The sequence below is a fragment of the Rhineura floridana genome, chromosome 17 (assembly GCF_030035675.1).
Source record: "Rhineura floridana isolate rRhiFlo1 chromosome 17, rRhiFlo1.hap2, whole genome shotgun sequence".
NCBI classification, from domain to species: domain Eukaryota; kingdom Metazoa; phylum Chordata; class Lepidosauria; order Squamata; family Rhineuridae; genus Rhineura; species Rhineura floridana.
Genome location: NC_084496.1, coordinates 24205404 through 24225678, shown reverse-complemented (window position 1 = coordinate 24225678; position 20275 = coordinate 24205404). Strand labels below are relative to the sequence as shown.

At 46.0% G+C, this 20275-nt stretch overlaps 1 protein-coding gene across 4 annotated transcripts in view; it reads right to left on the bottom strand.

Annotated features, from left to right (window-relative positions):
- CACNA1H (calcium voltage-gated channel subunit alpha1 H) overlaps positions 1–20275 on the bottom strand; it is a 206140-nt gene that overhangs the window by 142565 nt on the left and 43300 nt on the right. For all 4 annotated transcript variants that reach the window (XM_061599729.1, XM_061599731.1, XM_061599730.1 and 1 more), the window contains exons 6-7: positions 5912–6004; positions 1071–1860 (exon numbers count right to left, since the gene is read on the bottom strand). In XM_061599729.1, coding sequence (XP_061455713.1) covers positions 1071–1860; positions 5912–6004 — 883 coding nt within the window. The remainder of the gene's footprint in view (positions 1–1070; positions 1861–5911; positions 6005–20275) is intronic.

Below are 20275 nucleotides of genomic sequence, written 5' to 3'. Positions count from 1 at the left end.
GCCCCACTAGTTGGGAAAGGCTGGTTTAGGAGGAGGACAACTGAGGGCATGATGGAGATTTATAAAAATTGGCATGATGTGGAAGAGCAGGAAGGGAGAGGAACACTTCTCCCTCTGCCATACTACTAGAAGTTGGGGTCATCCGGCAAAAATGATTGACAGGAGATTCAGGACATATGAAAGGAACATAAGAAGAGCCTGCTGGATCAGGCCAAACGCCCATCTAGTCCAGTGTCCTGTTCTCACAGTGGCCAACCAGATATGCCTATGTGAAACCCACAAACAGGAGATAAGCACAGCATCCCTCTTGTGCTCCCTGGCAACTGAGAGTCATATCCAGTCTTCGTCTCTATTCTGAGTAGAGCCATTGCAATTAAAGGCCATGTCTTACTGAGGTTCATTCAATTCAATAGGTCTATTCTAATTTAGTTGGATGCAATCCTGAAAATCTGAGGTGTAGTGCCTCTGATGCTGGAGGTGCCACACGGTCATAGTGACGAGAACATAAGAAGAGCCTGCTGGATCAGGCCAGTGGCTCATCTCGTCCAGCACCCTGTTCTCACTGTGGCCACCCACTTGCCTATGGGAAGTCTGGAAGAAGGACATGAGTGCAACAGCGACTCTCCCCACTTGGGATTCCCAGCAACTGGCATTCAGAGGCATCCTGCCTCCGACAATGGAGGTGGAGCATGGCCTCATCTCCATGAAAAGTACTTCTTCAAACAGTATATAGTTCACGTATGGAATCTGCCACCATGAAATATGGGGATGGCCACTGGCTTAAATAGCTTTCAAGGCAGATCAGAAAAATGTATGGAGGAGGTGATGTCTATAAATGGCTATCTGCTCTATGGGACCTCCAGGTTCAGAGGCTGAATGCTGCTGAATACCAGGTGCAATACTGGGAAAGAGTTATTGCCTTCATGTCTTGCTTCTGGGCTTCCCACTGGGGCCAGATCCAGCAAGGCTTCTCCTACATTCTTGCATTCTCATCTTCCTTTGATACCATGCCTGCCATTTTCTTTTTGATAGCTGAGCCTAAGCTAAGATACTCAATTCTTTCCCCTTACCATGTTCTCCAACCAAATGATGGAGCTTTCCATAAGAGTCCACGTTCATATGCACCGGGCTATTAACCATGGCCATGGGAGTGGTGACATCACTGCCTCCACCATTTTTCTTCCCTATCGACGCTGGGATGACACCGGCTTTGCCAGCCAGAGAAGGCAAGATGGTTGGGTAGTTCATGTTGCCGTGATTGGGGAGCTTGATACCTGCCGGGACACTGGAAGACTTGCATTTCATCGGGGCCCCTTCCACATGGCAGTCTGCGTGGTAAATGCTATGGACGGACTCTGAATCCGGAGCTGCAGAGTTCCGGAGGTTGGGGGACGATGGCGGAAGCATGAGTTGGCTTCCGGGTTTCATGACCTTCAGCTCAAGGTCGCAGATCTCAGGGTTGGCGCGCGGCCCTTGAGGGCTCCCGTTGCTGATGTGGTAGTGATGGTGGTGGTGGTGGTGGTGATGGTGGATCAGGTGGTGAATGGAGGTGATGCGCTTTTTGCTCCGGTGGCCTTGGCCGTCGCCTCCGCTGTTGGGGTTGACTTTTTTCCGCCGCTTGCTCTGCCAGTTGTTGTAGAGGCGCAACGTCCGCCGTTTGACTTTCCTGAAAATGTGGCAGATATATTTGAGGAGCTCCTCATAGCAGCTCCCAGGCTCAGAGAAGCTGGCAATTGTGCTGTCGTTTGAGAGGTAACGGGCTCGCTGCTCTTGCATCAGCTGATTCTCCCGCTGCTTAGTTTCAGAAAACTGTGTTGCTATCACAACCAGGCACAAGTTAATCATGAAGAAAGAACCAACCTGGAATTCAAAAAGAAAACAGATCAGTTGCAAGATGGTTCAATGTGGCCCTCCAGGCTTCTCCATCTGGCTCTTGGGACTCTGCCCAAGCCTCACCCCCTTCTTAAGCCACACCCTCTCTTCATAAGCTACAGTTTTCACTAGTTCCCAAGTGCTTTCGCCTCATTGGAATGTTTTATTGAACGGTTATAATGCCTCCTGCATGTCTTGACGGGGACGGAGAGATGTGTCCAAGGAGGAATGGACATTTGCAGGACTGAGATGCAGCCATGGAAAGGGCTGAAGCCCAGTGGCAGAGCATCTGATTAGCCTGCAGAAGGTCCAGCATTCATTTCTAGACATCTCCAGGTGACGCTGGGAGAAGCACTTGGTCTGAAACCCTGGAAAGCCACTGCCAGTCAGTGTAGACAATATTGACCCAGAAGGACTGACATTCTAACTCAACAGAAGGCCGATTCTGTTGCTAACCAGCCGTATGAAGGAAAGTCACACCCTTTTTGTCTTGGGACACACCCACACGAGCATGTGGCACCACCCACCACTGGGATCCACCCCATGGAAGGCTGCCAATGATGGAATGCAGTTGTTCAGGCCAAACAAGGCCCCCCAACTGTGCAATATGGAGATATGTGTGTCGGCACCTGTGTGTATAAGACAGACATACTCTCCTTTTCTCAGTCTTCAGAAATGAAAAATGTTTAGGGATTGCTGTTGACACTTCAGGGAGGATAATAATCAACTCTACTGCTTTTGTTTTGGTTAATCCCCTTTATTGATTCTTGGTTCAATCTACAGGGTTCACCCAGTAATTTTAGGAAGCCGATAGCTGGTCCAATCTTCGCCAACCTGGTGCCTCTCTGAATGTTTTGGACTACAGCTCCCATGTGTCTTAGTCTACACAGCCAATGGTTAGGGATAATGGGAGTTGCAGTCCAAAATCTGGAGGATACCCAGGTTGGTGAAGGCTGATGGTCAATAGCTAGCAGGAAGTCAATAGTTAGCTCAAGGGGAGTTGGCAGGAAACCAATGGCAGGTTCTCCCATCTCTGGAATAGACAGATGAAACAATGGTTTGGCTTGATCTGCAGCAAATCATAACCAAATAAAACAATTAATTCACTTTGGGGAGGGAGCTCTAGTTCTGTAGTAGAGCACATGCTTTGCATGAAGGTTTAATCCCTGCCATGTATAGATGGCAGCATATGGGAAAGACACTCCTTCCATCACCCAAGCTCCCAAAGAGCTTAGAGAAGATAGCAATGGGACAGATGGACCCATTGTCCAACCCAGGAAAAATGAGTAAATCAGGGATGGGGGACTAGGTGCCATCCAGATGTTGTTGGACTCCCAACTCCCATCAGCCCCAGCCAGCACGGCCAGTGGTCAAGGATGATGGGAGGTGTAGTCCAGCCACATCTGGAGGCACACACACGAGCGCATCTGTCAATTTCAGGTTTTCTCAGTTTCTCACTCTTTCCCATCTTAAGCTCATTTCTCCCCATTTCCATATCAGTTCATGATTTTTTTAAAAAAAAGTCATGAAACTTTGTCAGCATTTTTGGTGCAAATTTCTCCTACTATACACATTTTCATAGGCCCTTTTGCCTAATATACACATTTTTTAAAAAAAATTTACCCTAATATATTGCATTTTTGTATGTTATGTGCATGAATATATGTATTTATATGGACATTATGCGGCTGGAGAACTGCCTTGCAAAAGTTAGGTGAAATGTGAATTGTGAAGGCCAGCAATGTTTCAGTCCGCAAGTTGCTTTGGAAAATGCAGATCTGGCATGTTCGCCTTCAGATGCAAGCTGAATCAAATTTCTCCCCCATCCCTAGCCGCAGGTTCCCCACCACTAGCCTAAACGAAGGGCCCCTTTTCTCAAACCCTAACCTGAGTTTTGCACCACTACACTTAAGGCTCTTGAGAAGCGCTGCACCTCAACCATCATCAACAACCCCAAACCACTCTCTGAGCAGCATTTTGGATTCACAATCCAGCTGGAGATAAAATTGTACCCTCTTCTCTTTACAGTTCCAAAGCATCCACTGTCATAACTCTTATGACACTGATAATTAAGAGAGTTACTACTAGACTTTGGAAATAAGAAGAAATGCAGGACAGTTACCAGAGCTCTATGGAAGATTTATGGCTTTCATTTGGATTCTTGTTACACCCATTCTTTGGAGAAATCTTTGGATTATTGTTTTCAGTGCCCTGAATTTTATTTATTATGGCATTTTTATCCCAACTTTCCTCCCAGGAGCATACATGAGTCTCTCCCCTTTCCATATTATCTCTACAACAACCCTGTGAGGTAGGTAGGATGAGAGTTGGTGACTGGCCCAAGGTCACCCAGTGAGATTCATGGCTGAGTGGGGATTTGAATCCTGGTCTCCCAGGTCCTAGTCCAGCACTCTGACCACTACACCAAGTTCCATCTACTTTAACTACTACATGCTGTGTAGGGTACACTAGAGAGGTAAGTTCTCAACCCAGAAAGAGTTGGTTTTCAACTGTACTCTGGATTTCCTGAGGCTCTTCTCACTCCACAGTGCATCATGTCTCCTGGAAACATCTATGGGCAACATAAAGCATAAATGTATGATATGAGCCCCTGTGGATGTCTTCTTTTCAAAAGATCTAGCCCACAGTCACAAATCTTGCAGTATATTGCTTGGAGATCTACTGGTTATGGCCTCCTGCTCCATGGTATATTATACCCAGGACATTCACGTCCCATTCAGATACAAGACCAGTTCAATGAGAAGCTGGTATTCAGCCATGGCCCGAAGCTAAATTCCCATGACCAACATTTGACATACTAAATTGAACACGAGTTTCCCAATTGATTTTTGCTTGCTGAATCCATCTTGTGAATGGGTTCTTGTGATGGTTCCTCCTCGTCTCCACCCCACCCTACTCTTCAGGGCAAGACAGGCCAACGTAGTGTGGTGGTTTAGTGTTGGACTAGTACTAGGGAGACATGGGGTCAGATCTCTATTTAGCCATGTAGCTCACTGGATGATCTCGGGGACTGAGCCTTTCAGTGGTGCTCCATCACTGGCCTTTCCCTTAAGACATAGGAAGCGACCTTCTCCTGAGTCAGATCCTTGGCCTATTTAGCTCAGGATGGTCTACAACGACTGGCAGTCACTCTTTTGGGTTCTCTCCCAGCCCTACCTTGAGATGCGGAGATTGAAAGCAGATGCTCTTCCACTGAACTACAGCCCTTCCATTAAGGGGACTTTCCTTCTCTGTTCCAGCATGCCTCTAGGTAGCAACCAACCTCTATATGGAACCTGTACCAGCTTCTGGGTACGTGGTTGACACTGAAGAAACCAATGAAAACACAATTGGCAGGACTTTCCCTGCACCCGGGCCCTGATCCTTCCAGTTGGAGATACAAAAAAATCCCGAACCTGGGACCTACATGCATACAAAGTTGGTGCTCTACAACTGAGAGGCAGATCCTCCCTGATGAAGGGCCACTCCCTATAAGCTGTTTTGTTGCACAGAGTATGCAAATAGGAAGAGGGAATCTATGGAGACAGTGACCAGTCACAGCGATGGAGCATAACAGGAAGCCAGGAAAGCAATTTGGACTACAGAAGTCTTACAAGAGAGGGATGGCTAACCTGTGGCCCTCCAGATGTTGCTGGGCTCCATCAGCCCAAGCTAGCATGGCCAACAGCCAGAGGTGATGAGAAATGGAATCTGGCAACATTTGGAGGGCACCATTCCTATCATCCCTGATCATTGGCTATGCCTGCTGGGGCTGATGGGAGTTGGAGTCCAACTTCGCTTGGAGGCTACAGGTTCACCACCCGTGGCCTGTGGCTCAAGCAGAGAGCTACCTCTCTAAGGCTTGCTGAAGTCTGGCGGTTCAATCCCCCCCCCCGACAGAGGCTATAGAGATGTCTCCTATCCCTAATGATACACTGATGGAACATTAGCCATGGCATCCAGATCCGGGTGAGAGCCAACATGGACAAGATACAACAGCGCCCTCTGCCCACTTTGACGAGGTCATCCCCATACTTACTATTATAAGTAGTATAAAATATATAAAATTGTAAAAAGAGTGCGCGTCCATGACATAATACATGATGTCAACCCATCCTTCCAGGGTTATAACCTGTAAGGGGGAAAGAGATGAAAGAAAGTCAAGAAAAAAGTGTGGGACCTGCAACCAGGAACAGAGTTGAAAAGTCGAGACTCACAATACATTCACAGATGGGGGTTTTCACACTGAGGCTGCATTCATTCCACTATTGTTCCACTTTAAACAGCCTTAGGCCACATTGACACCATACATTAGTCCACTTTTGTTCCACTTTAAACAGCCATGGCCTATCCCAAAGAATCCTGGGAAGTGTTGTTTGTGAAGGGTGCTGAGAGTTGTTAGGAGATCCCTATTCCCCTCACAGACCTACAGTTCCGAGAGTGGTTTAACACTCAATTTCTTTTCCCGGGGAACTCTGGGAATTATATCTCTGTGAGGGAACAGAGGTATCCTAACAACTCTCAGTATCCTTAACAAACTACAGCTCCCAGGATTCTTTGCGGGAAGCCATGACTGTTTAAAGTGGAATAAATGTATAGTGTGAATGTGTCCACACACACATACACACCATGTGGAAAACTTTTTTTGTATTCACCTTCCCTTCACCTTCTCACATACTCCCTTGTTCACACTGCTTATCCCATCCCTTCAGTTTCATGATGGAAGAAAGGTGGGATATAAATGTAAGAAAATAAAGACATAAGCATGTCATTCTCTGTTGAACTGCTAATCTCTAGTAGCACATAGCCTGGTCTATGCCTAACCCTAGAAGGTTGAGAGGTTTTTAAAAATAAAATAAAATTCTGAGATATTCTCAGTTACTCTTCTGACATAATGTTCATTAATATTCCGTAACACCTCAGCAGATGAGCCAATGGCTGGAAACACCTCATTGCAACATACTGAAGCCATAGCTCCTAAAGTTAGTGTCTACGGAGCTTTCAAATTCTGCAGCCTCTGTTTACCTTCACTTCCACCCTCCTTTTGTCAATGTACACGTCATACATTCAAAGCACTTTAAAGTATACTTTCCCAAATCCTGGGAACTGTAGTTTGTTAAGGGTACTGGGAATTGTAGCATTGCAATAAGGTAAACTACAATTCCCAGGATTCTTTGGGGTGGGGAATGTGCTTTAAATGTGTGGTGTGTATGCAGCCTTTTGTGGAATTAATCTAGCAAACTACAAATTTTTCTGCAAATCTCCATACTTTGCAATTTAACTGGACAGCCCTCTCATCTCTCTACCAAGAGAGTAAGTGCCCTAACAGATTATCTGGAGTTGGCATTGAAAAGTTTAATGTCAAACTTCTGTTATCATCTATGGCTGTTGTCTACATCACGGCAAGTCTGCCAAGATTTGCAGAAGCCTGCAGCAAAGGCTTTCTCTGTTGGATTATCATTGCAGTCATGAGAATCCCATACGTAGCTGGCAGCCTGGCCTATGGTTGCTTCAGCAGCTGGGCTTGCTTGACAATGACAGCAGAAACAGACACATCAAAAGTTGGAAATTACAGAATACAATGGCATGCTCTGAAACACTCAGCATGGGGGTAGCGAGGCTCCGTTGGCCCTTCTATGCAATTTGTGGTGCAAATTCCAAAGGGGAGGTTGGAAGTCAGCAAAAGGACATTCTTGTCATCAAGGGTGGGGAACTGCATTCCCTTCTGGTCAGCCTTACCAGGCCACATGCCAGTGGTGGAAGGGGCCAGAGCTAAAAGTGGGCAAATGTAAACTTGACCTTTGTCCAGTCGGCTAGTTTCTACACACACCTGCACACCCATCTCCTTCATCCAGGCAAGCGAGAGGCAAGGTCAGAGTTCAAGGACACATTCTTTGAGAAACAAAATAAAATTGTCTTGAGTAGCCAGTCGTTTTAACGATTGCTCTGTACTGCCTTCAATGGTTTTATATGGCAGTACATTGCCCTGATATTTTATGACAGGGCGCTATATAAATGCTTTTATGAATAAGTGCATTTTATAAATCCCAGCCAGGCAAACACACTTGAGGTGCAAAGCAGGGCCAGTGAGGGGTGTTGCCTGGGGAAGAGTTCAGAGGGTTGGGCAGAAAGGCCTGGAGAGGGTTCCCTCCCCCCAACTAGAAGCTCTATCAACAACAGCGAGAGCAACATCTGCAAAATAACGTCTCTTCAACTGGATGTCACCTGCATGCTCAAATCAGCAATCCCACCACCCAAGAGATGCCGTTTATAGTACACCTTGAGGGATCAGACATCAAAAGGTCTACAACAGTCTCCTCCACCTCCCTTCCTACCAACCAAGGCTTCGTTTTTCTAAAATGAGAGAGATGCTAAAACTTCATTCTTCCTATATGCCACACCCTCTCATCTATAACGCTTCGAGCCTTCATTCCTGACATGCTGCTGTGGTTTCCAGATGTTGTTGGACTCCCAACTCCATCAGCCCCAGCCAACATGGCTAACGGTTCAGGATGATGGGAGTTGTAGTCCACAACATACCAAGAGGGATGTGTTGTCTAATAGCTGGCCAGGAATCCAGGAAGCTGATTGTGGGGACAGCCAGTCCTGTGCCAAGGATGTCCAGACTCACTGGATCTTCAAAGTCACTGGGATTGTGGAGATCAGCTGGAGGATCCTGGTCCCCCTGTTCCTCCTCTGAGGAGACCTGGGCAGAGCCGAACTCTGGCAGAAATGGATTTTGGAAAGCTCCCCCATGTCAACATCAACCTGCATGGGGAAAAGCTAGCATGTCAGGCAGATGCCTAGGCTCGAATCCTGGTGTTCTAGTATTCTGCATGCAGGAATTTATTTTTAGGAGTGATGGAATTCTAATATTCACCCCCCAAATCAGAGTCCCACATTTTTTCTTTTCTGGAGTGTGCCATTTGGCTCTCACAAAGCCCTGTCCTGGGCCTCAAACCTGTTCCTTAATTGCATAGCTGACACACAGCCTCAAAGAATATGCACAGTCAGGGTTGTGAGTGAGTTTCCCCTTTTATGTCACCCGTGAAATGTGCTCTGGAGGTGCACGTTAAAAATGCATAATTGTCCTTGCCGCCGCTATGGTTAAATATTTGAACAAGGGGAAAGATGCTTTAATTAAACGGTGAACTAACAGTGTACTTGTGTTTTCAATCTCCTTTTAGCCACGGAAAAGAGGAGCTGAGGACTTAATTAACACCATGAGAAACAAGCTGTGTTAGAACTTGTAAGGAAAAACAAGAGATGCTTGTTAACGAGAGCCCTTCCCGGCCCGTGGGGTGGACATGGCCTTGTTTCCCTATGGGGCAGAAACAACTGGATCGATTAAAGGGATTTAGATGCTGCTTCCTTTAAACCAGGATTAGGGAACCTCAGGCTTGGGGGCAAAATGCAGCTCTCTGAGCTCATCATGGATGAGCCCAGCCAATCAGGGATCCTATAGTCAAGGGATGAAAAACCTCAGGCCTGGGGTCTGAATGTGGCCTTGCAGGGCTCTATATATGGCCCTTGAGATCCTTCCCAAGCCACATGCCCTATCCCCAGGCCACACCCCTTACTTGCCCTGCTTTGCACCCTCCTTGAGTGTTTTTCCCTGGCTAGACTGGGTCCTTGAACTGTGATCATGCCTCATGCTTGCCTGGATGGTGGACAGAGAGGGGTGTGTGAGGGTGTGTACAAACTAGCTTACTGGACAAAGGTAAGACATACATTCGCTTCTCCACTCACGTTTGCCTCTGGCCATGCCCACCACAGGCATATGGCTCCCAGTTCACAGTTCCAAGAGGGGAATACAGAGAAGCAGCGGGTGTTGGAATGAGACTTTCCAGCAAGTGTCTAGAATATACATGCACACACTCAATAAAATAAAATAAAATAAAACCACTAGGGAGAAGACAATGTCAGTTTCAGGCAATTCTCCCTGAAAAGAGCATTCAACAGACGGGGGCCACTATCAAAAAGGCCCATTCCCTTGTCACTATTCTGTGCACAGCTGCCAGAGGGGGAGAAGGACCTTTAATGCTGGGTTCAGGGCATGGGCAGGTTCATGTAGAAAAAAGGGTTGCAATGTTAGACTCTTACTCCTCTGATTGACCAGAGAGGCCCTGCCAAGCGCACCCCTCTAGGTCGGAGAGCATCATGATCCACATTGGATCATGGCTGCCCCCAATGCATTACATGAGGACAGCCAAGTTTTATCCCCGTACAATTCCCCCTGGGATCGACGGAATGTAATCAAATCCCGTCACTCTCAGAAGGATTTGCTCTATGTCTACTAGGGATGGAATGTTCTGTAAGTTTTGCCCCTCTCAGTTTCTCTGTTTTCCAGTTGTAAATTCAGTTCTTCACATTTCTATAGCAATTTGCAAGTTTTTTTTTTAAAAAAAAATCCTGGTAAAAATCCTCCAGCATTTTAGTGCAGATTTCTCCCAATAAACACATTTTTGTAGGAAGTTTTGACTAATTTACACATTTTTGCAAGCAATTTCTCATCATATAATGCATTTTGTATGTTGTTTTCACGCATATATTCATTTTTATGCACACTTTCCCCTAACATGCACATTTTTATAAACATTGGTTGGCGAACTGCTTTGCAAAATTCCAGTAAGTGCAGATTTCAAAGGATGGCTGCGATTCGGTAGTCACATTGTTTTGGAAAGTTCAAATTTGATAGATTCTGCTTCCAATGCAAACTAAACTGAATTTCCTGCCTATCCTTAATGTAATGTAAGAAAGGAGCCCTGCAGGCTGGCCACGCCAGGTTGAGAGTGGCTGGTCACTCCATTTCTGAAGTTTTAAAGGAAACCCTTCTTTCGGGCGGGTGGTGGGGGAATGGAGGCAGCACAGAACCCCTGGAGCAACTTGGAAGTCCTTTTAAATGGGTGTTTCAAATATGTTTCCGGGTGGATTTCAAAGGGAGTTTCCATTCCAAATCTGCCTGGAAATGGGGCACGAAGGAATTAGTCCCACCCTCTCGGAGAATCAGCATGGACTCCCCCTTTCTAGGTACTAGATGAGAAAAAGATATTATTTTGTGTTCCTCTTAAGTGCTGCCCATGAAATCATCCATCAATGGTGAGGTGTGGTCTTTGCTTTCCTGGCTATTCCTGTTTTAGACATGTAATTTTGTATTCTGTTTTCGATGAGTACGCTATTTGAATGCTATTTGGAAATTGTTTTTTGATTGCAATGCATGATGTTTGATAGTGTATTATTTTTGTAAAATCAATGACAATTGATCTTTTAAAAAAGAAAACCTTGTCTGAGAGCACTCTGAGAGCACACTAAATTAAATGTAAGAGCTCTCTCCAAAACAGCGTGTGTGTACACATTCTAACTGCTTTGCAGCCACCATTTATTTGTAAAAAGAACCTCTTCTGGCATAAAAGCAAACAAAAAACCTGGCATGGACTGGGCTTTAATGGGTCCTTAGTAGGTACCAATAGCCTCACCCATCCTTTGTTAAAGCTGCTGACCATCCCAACATCTTGTGCCAGTGAGTTCCATAAGGTCAGAAGAGCCCTGATGGATCAGGCCAAAGACCCATCCAGTCCTACATCCTGTTCTCACAGTGGCCAACCAGGTGTGCCTCCAGAAAGCCCACAAGCCAGACATGAGCGCAAACAGCACACTCCCACTTGTGATCCTCAGCAACTGGTCTTCCAAAATATACTGCCTCCAGTCTTGGTGATAAGATAGGTATTGTGGCTAGTAGCTCCTGGTAGCCTTATCCTCGCTTAGGTTCTTACTTGCCACAGGTAACCAGGTGAACGACCATTTACAAGTCAATTTTTATGAAACATTGTTACCCACTCCCAATGTCTGCGAAGGCAGCCGGTTGCCAACTGTGCTAATCATTTGCGTTGCTGCACAGGGACCCTGTGGCTGGCAGACACCTCACAAGGAAAGCCAAGACACTGCCAGCTCCTGGAGAAACTGCATGCTTTGGGACTGTGCCAGGATTTCCTTTCCTTCACCACCTCCACCTCTTCCTCCTTCCATAGATGGGTCTTTTGAAAGCTTGCTGGAACAGCTGTGAGAGAGGTGGTTCTCTCTTTTTATGCATGGTGACAGAAAATGAGCCCAGGGACCCCCAAACATATTGGAGATACCTCTTCACTGAACATTTGCTTTTGGGGCTGGCAGCATGCCAATGGCATGCCGGGGAAAGCAATTAAAAGGGAACAAGCAATTTTCCAAATAGACTTGCCATTTTTGGGTTGGTGGTGGTGGTGCTGAACTCCTTTTGGCACCTCCTGACACTAACCATCATGGTAAAAATATTATGATTATGTATTTGATTTTTTACCCATCCTTCACTATAAGGTCCCAGGGTTGATGCTGCTGATGCTGATGCTGCTGATTTGCCATTGGAGGTCGCTGATTCATAGGGTCACCATAAGTCGTAATTGACTTGAAGGCACATAACAACAACTATCATCATCATCAGTCATCATCCAGCTAAAATAATTTGTAATCAGAAGACCAGGATGGGTCCTAAAATATATACTCAGAGGTCAAAGGCCAGGATAAAGAGGTCCATCTTCAGCATATGATGAAAGTTGCACAATTGGAGGGAATTCCACAACTTAGGAGCTGCCACAGAGAAAGCTCTCTCCTGGGCCACCACCCTCCAAACTTCCAAGCAAGGTGGAACTACTAAGAGAGTCCTTCTGCTGATCTTAACACCTGAAAGGGTCTGTAGGGAGGAAGATAGCCTTTCAGATATATGGGTCCTAAGTTGTAATGAGATTTCAGGGGGGGAAATTGCAGTTTTAGGTTTATTAAATACATCTATCACTTTCTGAGACAAAGTAATTTGCATCCAGAGTAAAGATGCAATAACAAGAATTGCATGAGCATTTAAAAAATATACTCAGAATACAATATTAGAAAAAGGGCCCATTCCCATGATAACCACCCAAGCTAAGGTAAACACCAAAAGACAACCAACATCCAATCATTTGTGCTGCCCTAATGCTCTGGATTTTACGTAATTTGTTTCTCATGATACCCAAAGCTCAAGATGGTACCATGTGACGATACTGAGAAGCTTCAAGAGTCTGGCCAATTGGCACCATACATTTCAAGCACTTTCATACCACTTTAACAGTCATGGCTTCCCCCAAAGAATTGTGGGAACTGTAGTTTGTGAAAGGTGCTGAGAGTTGTTAGGAGGCCCCTGTTCCCCTCACAAACTTCCCAGATTTCCTTGGGAAGAGGGCCTGATGGTTAAAATCACTTTGGGAACTGTAGCTGTGTGAGAGAGAAAAATGCATATACTAGGGTAGAATGTGTATATAAATGCATAGATGAGCAAAAATAACATACAAACATGCATTACGTTAGGGGAACTTGCTGTGCAAAATGTGTATATTGGGCAAAACTGCACACAAAGATGTGTATAAGGAGAAATTCACATTAAAATTCTGATTCATTTTCATGAGGACTTGAAAATATCTACATCTATATCTCACAGATGTGGAAAACTGAAGATGAGGAAAATGAGAAACGGAAATAAACCAAGGTCGTCAGATTTCCCCATCCCTACTTTTCATCCACCTCTTCTGGAAGCAGTTCTACTTATTTGGGACAGAAAATAAAACATTACATGATTTCACATTACTTCATTGTCAAGATGTTGCATGCCTATCCTTTGCTACTCGCAGACCAATTAAACAGCTTCAAATTTCCCCTTCGGAATTTCGCTGCCATTCAGTGCCCGTATTAATGCAACATGCAATTGCTTTAATCAACAGAGATAAAACTGACTAGGGGTGCCCGACTTTAATTTTGCTTTGAGAAAGCAATTTCAGGAGAGATTACGCAGCAAACCGGAAATTGGCTGCTGGAGGGGGAGAGACGCCAAAAGATTCTATTAAGATGATTGGCAAGCTAGTCCCGCAGGGGCCTGCCAAACTCAATCACAAATGGGCATTCGGAGGAGCAAAGGAGACTCTGCCCCCCCAGGGGGGGCAGGAAAGGATTTGGGATGTTGAAAGTTCAGAGCTAAAGAAAGAGATGGCTGCCCACTGGGGTTTGGAAGCAGCAGGAATTGAGAGATGGCTGAAGAGAATGGGGGAGTTGGGAGGAATCATAGAAAACTAAAGCAGCCTATGGTGACAGAAGAGGATGCAGGGAGAAGGAGGCAGAGCCGTTGCGGCTGGTACCCGTTGGAACTTGTGGGGCGGAAAGCAGGGAGCCCAACAATAGGTGGATCCAGCCAATCACAGGCAGAGCCAACTCATTCTAGTCTTGTCCCCATCCTCTTCCCTGCTTAGTTCTACAAGGGTCAACATTGAGACTAAGGAGGAGGAAGGAAGACAGACTGGATAGTAAGTAAGATTCACCTCCGGGACTGGATAGACTGCCATCCCCCAGACTGGATAGTAAGTAAGAAGGCAGGCAGGTAGGTGGGGCCTGGCTGAGGGCAAACTGATGTTGGTGGGGCAATGCCCCATGTGTCCAAACTGACCAGCTTCCACTGGGACAGAGATCTAAGGAGGCAGAAAGGCCAACAAATTGCAGCGGGTGGGAGAAAGCAAGCTGATTGTAAACAGGGAGAAATATTACGCAGCTGAACTCTAGCAATACATCATTTTGTGAGCACTTCTAATGATGTGTAAAGAGCTTCATAATGACTAGGTAATTATGAATGAATGCATGAATGAGGGAATCCATCCTTAGCTAGGCTTCTCTGTTCCTAGGCCCCTCCTGCTTCAAGCTATCCCTTCCCTAAGCTGCCCTGTCTTCCTTTCTGTTTGTATTGTGTGAGCAGCTCAGCTTAGGCGATAGCTGTTACAGTCGGGATGGAGGAGAGATCTGCTTTAAATAGATTTATACATGGAATTTGGTGGTTCCGATCCAGTCAGGATTTGCCTGCATTGGATGGCCTCTTGCAGTGAATGCCCGCTTATCTCCAAGCCACTTGTGCATTGTCTTTGTTTTTTAAAAAGCCTGACATGACATGCAAAATAATTATTAAAAGTGTGTATAAACTTAATATTGTCTATGCCAGTTGCTCCCCAACTTTTCCCCCCCATGGACCACTAGGGATGGGTAAGAATTCCACTGAATTCGGATTTAGCACCGGATGTTTCAATGGTCCGCATATTCTCCATCTTTGCAGAGTGATCCTGTTTGATCTGAAATTCAGCGGCTTTCTTCCAACACCAGATTCCCCCCCTCAAATATCCCCTGGAATGTATTGTTCTTTTATTGATTTTACTCAAAGCACAGCACAGCAGTGCAGCTCTCGCTCTCTCTTTTTGTCACCCCCCTCCATTTGAATAATCCAAGCTCCAAGTGGGGAGGAAGCAAGCCGAGCCTATAATAGCCTATGTTGTTGTTATATGCCCTCAAGTCGATTCCGATTTATGGCAACCCTATGAATCCTTTTTTGGGTTATATTCATAGGGTTTTCATGGTAAGCGGTATTCAGAGGAGGTTTACCATTGCCTCCCTCTGAGGCTGGTCCCCCCCAGCTGGCTGGGGCCTGCTCAGCTTGCCACAGCTGCACGAGCCAGCCCCTTCCTTGTCCGCAACTGCCAGCTGGGGGGCAACTGGGCTCCTTGGGACTCTGCAGCTATAATAGCATAGAATTCAAATTGTAATACAATTAAATACTATATAAGAAATAAAAGAAACAGTAACAATACGGTTTAAAATCAATATAAATATTTAATGTGGACATGCCACAGATCACCCAAATGAAGCTCATTGACCACAGTTTGGAAATCTGTCCACAGCTCCCCAGGGCTTCAGGCAGAAAAAAATCTTTCCCATCCCCTGTCATATCAGGGTTGGGAAACCTCAGGCCCAGGGGCAGAATGTGGCCCTCAAAGCCCCTCTATTTGGCCCTCTGAACTTTCCCCAGACATGCCCCTCTCTGGCTTTGCTTCACTCCCTCCTTGAGAGTTTTTGCCTTGTGCCCTTGACCTCTGATCAGGCCTCTCGTTTGCCTGGATGGAGAGGGGTGTGCGAGCGTGGGCAGAAACTAGCCTACTGTACAAAGGTAAAATTTACATTCATCGCTCCACCGATTTTGTCATCTGGTCTCACCCACCACTGGCTTGTGGCCTCTGGAAAGTTGTCCAGGAGGGAATGTGGCCCTCAGGATCAAAAAGGGTCCATGATCCCATCAGATGGAGATCCTGGGGATCGAACCTGGGACCTTCTTCATGTACAGTAGGTGCTCTGTCGCTAAGCTACGTCCCCTTCCTTCTTTCTGCCCACCCTTCTACGGCATGAATTTAGGCATCAGCCCTCACCACCAGTAAATCTGCCCTTGCATTGCAATACAGAATTGGCACGAGAAAAACCCCCCACTATGCAGTGAAACCAGGCAAAGATTTTGTAAATGGCTCCAGTTTTCAGTTTCCATCTCTCCGCTGAGCTGGCCCTAACAGGAGGGTTGTAACATCTCTCGAGACAAGAATGGATGGAAGCTGGTGAGGGCACAGAGTAATTGTCAGGCTATTCTTGGTGAGTTTACAAGGTCTTCTATGTGCGTTTCTGGAAGACTTGTTATCTGTGTCTTTTTTCTTCCTTTCCCTTGTCGAGGGCACATTGATCTGGCTAACCAGTTCCAATCAGGGAATAAAGATTCATTCTTTTTCCTGTGCTGAGCAGCTAATTCCACCTCCAGCGATAATTTTTGAAGGCCCGTTCGTGGATGTAATTGATTTGCTCATGAGCCAAGCATTCTGGTCAGGAGAAAAAAAAGGCAAAGAAGCTGGGCATAGGCTCTATTTTTGGGCCATCTCTCCCCACCCTCCTTTAAAGGGTCGTTTATCTTTATCTCATGAGGAACTTACCTCACTCTCCAAAAATCTTGGTCACCTTTCCTCTCCGGATCAAAGGACACATTTGGCGGCCATTGTGTGTCTCAGAAACATGGCCACTGCTTCTCTGCTGTTTCAAAGCAAAACCGGGGAATGCATCTGTTGGGAGCTTTGCAGGGGAGAAGCAGTGGATGATCAGGAGGCTGCTTAACCCTCCCCAGCCAGAGGCCTTGCTGAAGCTCCATGTTTCAGAGGAGGAGCAACAGATGATCAGGAGACTGCTTAACCCTTCCTCTCACTGATTTCCTCCTGGAACTCTTCTTCTCAGTCAGAGTCCTAGATGGAGCTCCATACTTGGAGGGGAGGAGCAGTGAGTGAACAGGAGGCTGCTTAACCCTTACTCCCACCTGGAACTTTTTCCCTCTTGCTCCGTGCAGCATAATCGTTCCCACATCCCTTTTTCTATCCTCACAACAACCCTGTGCGGTAGGTTAGGCTGAGAGAGAGAGAGAGAGAGAGAGAGAGAGAGAGAGAGAGGATGGGAGAGAGTGATTGGCTCAAAGAAAACCAAGGAGATTCAAGACCAAGTGGGAATTTGAACCCAGATCTCCCAATCCTAGTGACACTTGAACCACTACACCACACTGGCACACAGAGCATCCACAGTCTCCCATAACAATCCGCACTTGTGATACCTTAACAACTCGAGATGTTTCTGCTGTAGGCCAACCTTTATGGGTTGAGTAGGGAGTTGAATTCAGGTCTCCCTGGTCCTAGTTCAACACTCAGAACACTACTCTCTTCCTTCTCCTCTGTACTATTTGAAACTTAGATCAAGTTCTGACTGAGGCAGTAAACCTGTTCCTGGGCTGGCTGGACTAGTTTGGATCGCAGGTGGGGGCATACGTGCCTGAACGCTCCTATTTTTTATTTAAAAAAAACACTCCTTGCATAGAAACCTAGCAGGTCAGTGAGAAACTTGCAGGGTGGGTTCTTTTCTTTTCTTGTGTATGAGGTACAGTCAGCCATGTGGACTGCAGTCTGAAGTAGGGTGGCCAGTTAAAAAGCAGGGCAGGGCTCTTTTAGAAGTTGTGCAGAAGAGGAAATTGTCAGGCAAGGAGCACTTACTGAAATCTCTTCTGCCGTCATCATCATAATTATTGACTATATTTATCAGTTGCCTCCAATATGCCTCTAAGTGATGTGAAGAGTGGGATGCTAGATTAGATGGGCCTTTGGACTGATCCAATAGGGATCCTCTGACATCCTTATATGCTCAAATAACATTGATCAACAGCCCTTGCAGGAATGGATAATAAATCGTTCCTCATTACATATTCATGAGGCTTGATTTATCATGCTAATTAGCCCAAGCATTTGCCACATCTTGTGGTGTGGAGAGCCGGATTAACCGCTTTGCATCAGCGCAAAAGAATCCAGTATGTCTGAACTAGCCAGGGAAGGGGAAGGACTAAGAGGCACTAGGCCGGCAGAGCCAAAGGGACCCCCCTCCTCCCTCCCTCCCTGCAAGCAATTCATTATGTCAAGCCCAGCATGGCCGTGACAACAACCAAGAACTTGGACGGATGCTAAAATGAACATTTTTTGCAAGGAAAGGACAGATCGTTATTTATCGCCCCAGACCAAAGATCGTAACGGGGTGAAGACAAAGTGAAAGGAGGCCAATCTGTACGCTAGATTGAAAACAGACGCCACGGCATCTGACAAATAAAGGGGAACAGGATGGTAAAAAGCCATAAAAATTGGAGGCAATGAATCAGAACATGCTACAGTTGTTCACAAGCACTTGCCAGTTTAAAATGTCCAGTGTGAGGAAAGAAAGAAAGAAAGAAAGAAAGAAAGAGTTTGAGTGGTGAGGGCGATCATCTGATGTTCAACACACTACCAGGTGGCCTCAGGCAAGCCACAATCTTGCAGCCTCAGTCCCTGTCTGTAATAGAAATAAAACTGGCCTACTTCTACAAGGGTGCTTTGTAAGTATTACTGAGACAACATATCGTACGTGTGCTTTTTAAACACATCGTTGTTGTTATGTGCCTTCAAGTCGATTACGACTTATGGCGACCCTATGAATCAGTGACCTCCAAAAGCATCTGACATGAACCACCCTGTTCAGATCTTGTATGTTCAGGTCATAGAATAGTAGAGTTGGAAGGGGCCTGTAAGGCCATCAATTCCAACCCCCTGCTCAATGCAGGAATCTGTGGCTTCCTTTATGGAATCAATCCATCTCTAACACATAAAAACCCTATATAAATCTAAGGTGGGGAAACTCAGGCCTGTTGACTAAGTGCGGCCCTACAGACCTCTCTGCCTGGCCCTCGGAACTCTCCCCAAGCCACACCCCTCACCAGGCTGCTTCTCACCCTCCCTGAGTGCTTTTGTCTGGCTGGAATATGTCCTTGAGCTCTGAGCATGCTTGCCTGGACGGATGGACAGAGAGGAGCGTGTGAGCGGACAATGGCAAAATTGACTTCTGTTGCTCTGCCCACTTTGGCCTCTGGCCCCACCCCCCACTGGCATGCCGCCTGGGAAAGGCAACCTAGAAGGGAATGCTGCCCTTGACTGGAAAAAGGTTCTCCACTCCCAATGTAAATGGCAAGCATAAGAAAGGAAGGGCTGTTCATTGCAAGGGTCATCCAAGAAGATAACATCCTGTGTCAATATTGGACACAGGATAATTCCACAATTATGGAATTCAGTTCCAAGCAAGATCAGACAGGCCCTATCCCTTTGCATCAGAGGTTCTCAGACAGTGGCCCGCAAACCACTGGTGGCCCATGAGCTCCAGTCAAGTGGTGTGGAAAGGCTGCAGAACAATCATGAAAATTTGCCTTTGTCCCTGTGTTTGATCTATTTTTTTCTGGTGACAGAGATGAGCTTCACTCACAACAACAAGCATATCAGATAAGGCTCTTATTAAAAATGTGCCATCCATGTGCTTTGATTTGTAGAACAAAGAACATTTTTAAAGGTTTTTTGCTGAGACCCGCCCCAGCAATGCTCAAGTAGAATGTGAATGCTTGAGAAGTGCCGCTCTATATTTTTAAATGGCCCTTAAAGGACCATCTGTTTACTTTGACCTTTGGGGGCTAATGAAGACCTTGTAGATGGTATATTGTGATTGTTAGAGTTTGCTGGGTTGCTGTTATGGCTGTTGTATGGTTTATGCTTGTGTTTAATAATGGCTGAAGGAAACTGATGTTACATGGTTTTAGTGTTATGTTTTTATTGTATATGGATCATTTTATAGTTGCAGGGCTGCTCCAGATGACCAATTTGCTGAACATTCATCCTGATTTGCTTGCATAAAGCTTAAGTGGAGATTAGACTTTGTTCGGCCTTTATTGAGCATTTGTTCTGATTTGTCCACGGGGAGGTTATACAGCAATGAGCATTCCTCCCGATTTTCTTGCAGGGTGCTTATATGACTTCCTGCGAATCATTTGTTTGCCCCATACTTTTCAGAGCATTGCTCCACCAGTTTTCTAACTGGGAAAAAGTTCATTTCTTTTTGAAAGTGGATTTGTTGCGCTAGGGCAGCGTTTCCCAACCTTTTTCGACCCAACGCCCCT